The 8,455-nt window shown below is 51.5% G+C and overlaps 1 protein-coding gene across 3 annotated transcripts; it reads right to left on the reverse strand.

Moving 5' to 3' along the window:
* Window positions 1-939: 939 nt before the first annotated feature.
* LOC123373273 (mitochondrial uncoupling protein 3-like) lies at window positions 940-8,455 on the reverse strand. 3 transcript variants are annotated; one of them, XM_045022190.1, is made up of 6 exons: window positions 8,325-8,455; window positions 6,690-6,900; window positions 5,538-5,735; window positions 4,025-4,126; window positions 2,962-3,142; window positions 940-1,091 (listed from the first exon to the last, which is right to left on the reverse strand). In XM_045022190.1, exons 1-6 carry the CDS (start codon window positions 8,448-8,450, stop codon window positions 992-994), a joined length of 918 nt encoding a protein of 305 aa, XP_044878125.1. In that variant the 5' UTR covers window positions 8,451-8,455; the 3' UTR covers window positions 940-991. The 3 variants fall into 3 exon arrangements, with proteins under 3 accessions (XP_044878125.1, XP_044878138.1, XP_044878133.1); XM_045022203.1 differs by lacking the exon at window positions 5,538-5,735; XM_045022198.1 differs by lacking the exon at window positions 4,025-4,126.

Raw genomic sequence — 8,455 nt, forward strand, 5'->3', positions numbered from 1 at the left:
AACCCACAATTTTTTTTTGACAAAAACAGAATTTTTTTTTGCAAATATTTCCATTTCTTCAAAAAGTTTAGCTGGAAATTTTTTGACTGTTTATTTCTTCCCATGTCCCAAGTGTCTCTAAGTTCCTTTGAGTTATTGCTCTGACCTTGCTGCTTGCCAGAAAACTTAACAGAAACAAGCATAAAATGTTATAAAAAACAGCCCAACTTGTTGAGGGGCCGGGGTAGAGAGCAGCGTGGGGGCGGGGTTTGTGTCGTCCTGCTGGGCAGGGGGCAGAGCATGGACCATGCCACATGCGCGCCATGAAAATAAAAAGCCCAGAGAATAAGTGGTGCCTGGAGTTAAGCAGAAAAACCCACCTGGGTAAAGAACCCACCAATCTTCAAAAAGCTAAGCCCAAAGTCACTTACTCTGACTACACTGGCAGCTTCCTCCCTATTTGCTATCACTCATGAAGGCTGTTTACTCCTTCTGAAGATATTCAATAAGACTAAACCTAATGGTGACCCCTGTGCTTCCCCCTCTAACTGCTCTCCATCCCCCAAAGCGTACCTCGCTCTTTATATCACCCTTGGATTGGGCTCCAGTTTCCTGTCCGCGTGGCAGCACCTGGATCCAAGATGGTCTGAAGAGCTCAGAGGCCGTATCGAAAGCTTTACTAAAGTTTGGCTTCACTGATGGCTTTGTTTTTTCTAGTCCTTTTTCGTCACTTCAATATCTTGCATCCCTTGGGCATGTTTAAATAATGTAATGTACGTTGGCATCTCGCCGACTGTGACAAGTGGGTTTTGAAAAGCCAGCTGTCGCCGGACAGTCCATCCAAAGCTGCATGTCCCCACCTCAGCGGCTGGGAGCGTGTGTCCCAGTCAGAGTTCAGCAGCGAGAGCCAGCTCTGCAAGCTTTGCCTGGGAGAGGAGAATCCACGGGAGCCCCCATGCTGGCCTATGTCGTCTCATCCCAGAGACCTCCCTGGGGCTTAGGATGGAGACGCCTACGGCTGCTGGGCCAGCATCACGGCGCGTTTCAGCTGCTCGTAGGTCACAAACATCACCACGTTCCAGGATCCCAGCCGCAGGAACGAGGGCATGAACCTGAGGGAGGGGACATTAGACATTAAGAGATCCGACAGCGTAGAGGCTAAAGAATTTCCCCTTCATCCCCAACCAGGGTACTCCATGCCCCTGGCAACCAACCACAAGCTGTATCTCGGCTGGTGGATCTCCCATCCACTAGCTCCCTTATGATCCCTGCTATCCATGGATTCCCCTCTGTTCTCTCCTGCCTGGCACCACGCACCCTCAGACAGCTCCCCCTGCCGCTCCTATTCTTTAACAGGAGCCTTGATTCCTGCCCGGCCCGACGTCACCCCCACCCCATGGCTAGAGACACCTTGCCGATTGCTCTGCGCGCACACGATGCTCTGTAAAGAATGAGACTGAGTCAGGTGGGCTTGACTCTTTCCCGTGCTTTGCAAGCAGAGCGGAATATGAAACCAGACTAATCTGTAATACTTAGCCCTGGGCTGGGCCCTGATTCGTAAAGGCACCGAACTCCCACTGATTTCAGTGGAAGTCAGGCGCCACCTTTGAGCATCTGGGCCCTTACGCTCATCAGCTGCAGATCTCAAAGTGCTTCACAGAGCTGGGTAGGTGTAATTCTCCCCATTTTACACACAGGGAAGTGGAGGCGCAGAGAGCTCCAGGCTCCCATGTTGTAAAGGCTTCTGGGCGTCTTGTGTTTTGGATGCCCGTGCTGAGAGCCTCACGCCTGCTCTGCAAAGGTACTAAGCATCCACCACAAGCCAGCTGAAGCCAACAGGTGCTTATGGGACAGACGGACAATGTCCTGGACCAGCCTTGCGGAATGAAGATAAGCTTAGAGCAGACTGGATGAGGGTTGATGCCTTCGGCAGGGGGCGTTGTGTTAAAAAGGCAATGGTGTCTGTGGTACTGGGGCACTGTGTGGCACTCCTCGAGGAGGACGAGGAGGATGTTAATGTCATTCCTCCAGCTGGGTGTTTGGAGCTACCCCCTGGGGAAATGGAGTTCAGACGGATTCTCCAGGGACCAACGGACAAGGGAAGGGTTTGGGGATAAACAGCCTGGTTACAAACAGGCTCAGGGCCGTCTTCCTGATGCAGCAAGCGGACAGGACCCCTGCTCCCCGGAGGGCCCCAATCCTTCAGGGAGGGTTGGGCCTACTGGGCGCTTGTTCTGAGGTAAAGCTGTGATGAAATTGAAACCCCAAGGAAACCCCATGGGTGGGGTGTTCCAGGACTGCTCCTACCCGAGCCCATGCGAGGGTCGGGGTGATCTCTGGTGAGCGTCTTAGCTTGTGTGCAGGTTCCTTCCTTGTTTTTAATGTGTTTTCTCTGTAGCACTTTTACCTTAAGAATAAAATAGCCATGCACAGAAAGAGCGGTGGGGTATCTATAACCGGGGCCGTCACACTGTTAAGCAGCTCTGAAGAGAAAGCAAGCAGGTCTCCTTGGGCAAGCTGGGAATAACCCAGTGAAGGCAGGGAACAGCTCAGCCTGGAGATGCTCCGGGCAGAAGGGAGAGAGATGTGTGTTTCCACCCAAGAGAGGGGACAGCCAGGGGAGCCAGAAGCCTGTGAGTGGGTTCTTGCGGGATCCCTGAGGGGAACCAGAGGTGGAGTTGCCCTGCCCTGTGATGCTTATCACCTCTGAAAATTTCAGGCTGAAGGGCCATGGACTGAGCCACCCATTAGAGGCTGCTTTGGAAAAACTGGCCCAAAGCGACTTGCCCATGGTCACATGAGCTGATAGCAGAGCGCAGATGAGAACCCAGGTCTCCTGACTCTCAGCCCAGTGCTGTGTCACTGTCAGTCTCCTCTGTAGACTTGTTACATGAACACATGCGCTGCTCCTTGAATAGGCCATGGGCATGTACAGGCCTGGATATAAATTTGTAGCTGTCTCAGTGCCTACGCACCACTTACCCCTTGTAAAACGCTGTGGGTCCTTCCAGGATCACCATGGTGAGCATACAGTTGAAGGCATTTCTGTACTGGCCATGGGTGGAATTCATGTATCTCGTCTTCACGACGTCGATGGGCGAAGCCACCACAGTGGCGCAGAACCCAGCTCCGAAAGCAGCGATGAAATGGCAAGGAAAAGTGTCTGGGGGTGGGAAATGGGAAACAGGTTTTGAGGTAATGGAATTTTCCACTGCAAACGGGTTGATTTTGCCTTTACGAGCCACTTGCAATTAGTCATCAGTGCCATGCCCAGCTAGAGCGCATTCCACTCAAGGACCTCAGTTCAATGTACAGACATCAGTAAACTGACCCTCTCCCCAGGAGATTGGGAAGTATCTCCATTCTCCACGTGGGGGAAACTGAGGCACAGGAGGTTTGACACAAACTTTGGGACACACACCTGGAGGCTCTTTGGGCCTGATTTTCAAAGCTACAGAGCCAGCTGTAACGCCAGCTGAAGTCCATGAGAGCTGCGAGGTCTCAGCACCCCTGAAAATCAGGCCCAAGATGCTCAAAGCTGGATGCCCCAAAAACTGAAGGACATAAAATCCACAAGCACTTCTGACTTCCCAAAGGGATTTGGGCACCTAGTGGGATTGTCTAAAGTGTGTAGGCACCTAACTCCCAGTGGGAGCTTTTGGAAATCCAACCAGGTGCCCATCTGCACCTTTAGGTGCCTGAATCCCTTTGAAAATCTGTCCGTCCCTAAGTGACTTGCCCAAGGTCATGCAGGGAGTCTGTGGCAGAGCTGCAAATAGATCTTAGGTCTTCTAAGGTCTAGTGCTCTGTACTAGACCACCCTTACCACCATGCTACTGAAACCTCCAGCTGACGTCTGAAGCAGCATGGGTAGCCGGCTCCAGCCCTCTTTGCCAAAGGGAGCATCACCCATTGTGGAAGGCCATCGGGGAGGAGAAACAATGGAGAGGGCTCAGAGAGACAGAGCTCTAACCACAGGCTCCCCAGACGGGAAGGACGAAGGAAGGACACCCTCACTCACTCAAGGCCCTGGTTCCCTCCTCACCTGTCATTAGATGGTATTTCAGCAGCATCTCCTTGAGGAGGTCATAGGTAACCATCTCTCCGCAGTTCACGATGGCGTTGCGGGTGATGTTGGGTAATGTCCCTGAGGCAGAAGACGCAAAGGACGAATGGTTTAGAGAGTGATCCTGGCCATGTGAGCTCACACTGCTCTTCTGAAAGCAGAGTAGGGCAGGTGGTGACCATGACTGTATTATTATTAATCGTGTTCATTACCCCTGTGCCTAAAGGAGCTCTGCCAGGTAGCAGGAGTTCTGTGATACCAGGATTTTAAGGGCTAATAAGAATAATTTACGTGGCATTATTTATCCACAGCGGTCAAAGCATTTTACAAAAGTGGCCAAGACTCATTAACTCCATTATACAGCAGCGGAGAGAGAAGCCCAGAGTTGCACAGCAATTCAACGGCAGAGCAAGCAATGGTTCCTGGGAGTCCTGCGACTCAGTCCTGGGCTCGGATAGTTCGATCACAATTCTATCTCGAGCACTCCAGGAAACGGGGAGCGAGTAAGTGACAAGGCAAATCTGTTTATTGCGGGTCTGTGGGCTCGCCATGAACCTTACTTCTGTGACGCAAGAGGGAAAAGGACATTCGATCTCGCCCTGGATGGGATGTGCCCCCAAACCATCGCGGGTGAGGGCTGACATAAAATCATCGTTGTTAATGATTTAATCTCTGATCATTTGGGCAGAAGCATCCCACTGTTCTGGGGTCGGGGGGGATTCTGGGGTTGTGAGCAGGGCCTGCATAGAACACCCCACTTTCCTTTTGCTGACCAACCAGCCCCCTCATTTGGGAGGGGGGGGTGGCATTTTGGTTTGGTTTGCTCTGGTCTGTGATTGGTTGTGATTTTCCCTTTGGGGTCTAACAGTCAGTGTGTTTGTCGTGGCTTATGCTACAATGAGCCAGTCTGGGAAATGCGTCCCTCTCTCCTGTCTCATCTTAAAAATACGACCCGGTGGTATAAACTCCTGCAGTGGTAGCAGATGGTAGGTGAAAGTCCCATCCTGTGCCGAGCCAGGGTGAGGGCTAGGTACCAATCAGGTCCTATTTTAAGCCCTCTTAGGGCAACTCCTCTATCCAGCCCCAGGATAGAGGAGCAGGCCTCCTCCCCACTGTGCCGGAGCCGAAATGGGGCTCTGGGAAGCAGGGAAGGGAATGCCATCCGATCACGTGGACCTGCTGCCAGAGCCATTGCATGGCCACTTAAAAACCAGCTGGCCCTGTCCTCCAGGGATATCTGCAGAACCCAAGGGGCAGGAGCTGAATTCTGTTAGCTGGGCTTGCTCTGTTCACCTTCATCTATTGAATACTAAGGGCCATGGGAATTAGGGGCCTAAATACTTTTGAGGAGCTGGGCCCATATTCTTAACTGGTGTAACCTGGCGTAGCTCCGTTGACTTCCATAGACTGACCACAGTGGAGCTACCCCGATTTACACCAGCGGGCGATGGGTCTGGGAGGCTCTCTCGCTCCACACAGGTAAATCCTGTACCTTTCCAGAGGCCTCTGACCCCTTCCTCCTTGGCGATGGTTTTGTAGGCATCCACAGTCCCGTTGTATTTCTTGGTTCCATCCGTCAGCCTCACGTGGGCTTGGAATCGCACCTTGACCACGTCGGTCGGCTGGGCACACGTGACTGCCATGGCTCCGGTGGTGCAGCCCGCCAGCAACCGGGTGAGAACGCCGGCATCTGAATGGGAGCGAATAAATTGGGTAGCAAGCTCTGGGTCTGTCTCTAGGATCGACAGCTAGGTAGCAACGCACAGAGCTGAGTTTTTCTCAGCCTCCCCACTAAATCAGAGTGCCTTTCACCTCCCTTGCTAGGACCGGGCGTGAGCACGTCCCCTCCACCCAGCACTGAGCCCACAGACGACGGCCGACTCCCTGCATGGCCTCGGGGAAGTCACTTAGCCTAACTTTGCAGGTGGCCTCTAATTTGGGGATTGGCCTCAGTTTTCTGGATGCCCAACTTAAAACTCTCCGGGTCTGGTTTTTAGAGGCGCTGAGCAGCACCGGAGATACCAACCATAAGGAGGCTGTGAATAGGGTCAGAGAAGGCCCTGCTCACCTTGTCCCACTACACCCTCCCTTCGCACCCCGCCAACACTGACCTAGGCCCCCCCGCGCTGATCCAGCTGCAGACTCTGGCTCCAAAGAGAGGGAACTGCCTGGCACACGTTTAGTTCTAAAATGTAGTTTTTAAATGGGAAGGACCAAGCTCTTTAAACCTGGCCTGGGTTTTTGGGCCTGCCATCGTTTGACGGGGCAGAGGATGTCAACAAGACATCGAGGTATCTGATCACGCCCCAAAGCAAGTGGTCAAACATCTAGTTTAGCTACGCTCAGGGCACTGCAGGGCCTGGGTGAGACTGGGATCCTACGTGTAGCATGTTTACCCCATTCATAATTTGGGTTCTCAGGTTATTCAGCTCACTCTAAAGACTGGTTGACTGTAATTACTTTTTTTAAGTGGCAACATCTAGGATCATGGGCCAGAACCTCAGCCGGTGTGAATCAGGGTAGCTCCATTAGTGTAGTTCCTTGACTTCCATGAGCTGATTCACACCAGCTGAGGATGTGGCCCGACGTTCTGAAATAGAGGCTGAGAACATGGCCCCTGAAAGCGTGTGGTGCCAGCACTCACTCTCCGATCCCGTGGAGGTGTAGAATTGTTTCACGGAGTCGTACAGCCCGATACGAATGGAAGCAAAGCTCATCTGACGCTGGAGACCAGCCACCAGGCCATTGTACAGGCTCGTGGGACCTTCTGTCCTCACCATGGTGGTGATTGTGCCAAAGACGCCCTTATAGTGGATGGTCTTCACGCTCTTGGTAGGCTTGGACTCTCCCTGGATCTTCAAGATGGACAGACAGACATCATTATTAGTAGATGGCAATTCGCCTCTAGTGCAGCCAGCTAGAGCCTGCTCCTGAAACCTTTATTCATGTGAGTAGTTCAAGTAAAGTCACACATGAGGAGGGGTTTGCAGAGATGGGCCCTTAGCTAAGAGAGTTCATGAGCTATAAGCTCAGTTCAAGGTGGTTTGGGGCATGTACTGAGCTAGGAAGGTATTAAACTGTCATTTCTATGTGCAGTCAACCTGCAGTTGTGGTTTTGGTCAGTGAACTAGGTGCAAGGCGATCATTGTCCTACATTTACACAACAGCGTCCATCCAGCTGGATACCAAAGCACTTTACAAAAGGACTGTGCAAGCGATATACCATCTTCATCTCTTTGTTCACCACTGAAATGCAGCCATCTCTGGGGTAGAGTGTGGCAGCTGTTTATCAGTCTACAGCAACATTATAGGCCAAATCAAGTCAGGAACTGAAGAGGACTCTACCGTATCCAGCTGAAACTGGTGGAGCAGGTAAGTAGCCTACATGTAATTATCAATGATGGGATTTGGCCAGAATGCCAGAGTGATGGTGGGAGGCTAAATTCATTCATGTTCGTAAAGTGCTTTGAGATCAGATAGAAAATGCTCTCCAGTATCAATGCAAAGAGGGTGAAATTTATCCTGGTGCAGGGGGTCAGCACAAGGCCTAGGTACCATTTCAGATCCACTTTGAGGGCTCGGGGCGGATCCTCAGCTGGGGTAAACTCTCAGAGCCTCGTTGACTTCCAAGTGACAGTTTACCCTGGATGAGGTTCTGGCCTCTCAAGTGGTCTCTAGCTCTTGTGCTGGGGCCTCTGCACGGGGTGGATTTCACTCAAAACTATAATCAAGTCGTGTCTGTAAAAAAAAGTGATGCCTGATTTCCGTTATTCACATTACAGCAAAAAAACAACCTGGACTTGCTGAGAAGATTCCTACTGAGACATCTCTAGGCACCCGCAGATCTGCAGGGTACACAACAAACATCATCTGAAATCAAACCAGGTATGTTAGAGCCTGATCCAACTCCTGCTGATGTCTTTACATTAACTTTTAATGGGAGTTGGATTGACCCTTAAAGTTAACAAACGGGAGGAAAACAGACCCAGTCTGTTTCTCAGCAAGTGCTGGATTTGTCCAATGATTTAATCTAAAATGCCTTTCACTCGATTTGAGAGACCACGTGGGTCAGAGGAGTGGGACTTGGGAGTGCTCGATTCTGTGCCCAGCTCTGCTGCTGACCTGCTACATGCCTCTGAACAAAACTCTTTGTTTTGACTATTTCGACTGTTGTCTCTTTGGAGCAGGGACTGTCTCCCACTACGTGTCTATACATTGTGCCTGACACAGCTGAGTCCCGGAATCCTTGTACTATAGTAATACCAACAAGAACGTTTACCTGCAGTCTGACTTTCGCAGTGTCCAGAGGGAAGGTGCAGAGATCTGCTATGCAGGCTGCCATCCCGGCACCCAGGAACTTAACAGTAGCAGTTGGTGGGATGTCAGTGGGCTTCAGTCCGACCATTGCTT

Source organism: Mauremys mutica, chromosome 1, assembly GCF_020497125.1.
Source record: "Mauremys mutica isolate MM-2020 ecotype Southern chromosome 1, ASM2049712v1, whole genome shotgun sequence".
Taxonomy (NCBI): domain Eukaryota; kingdom Metazoa; phylum Chordata; order Testudines; family Geoemydidae; genus Mauremys; species Mauremys mutica.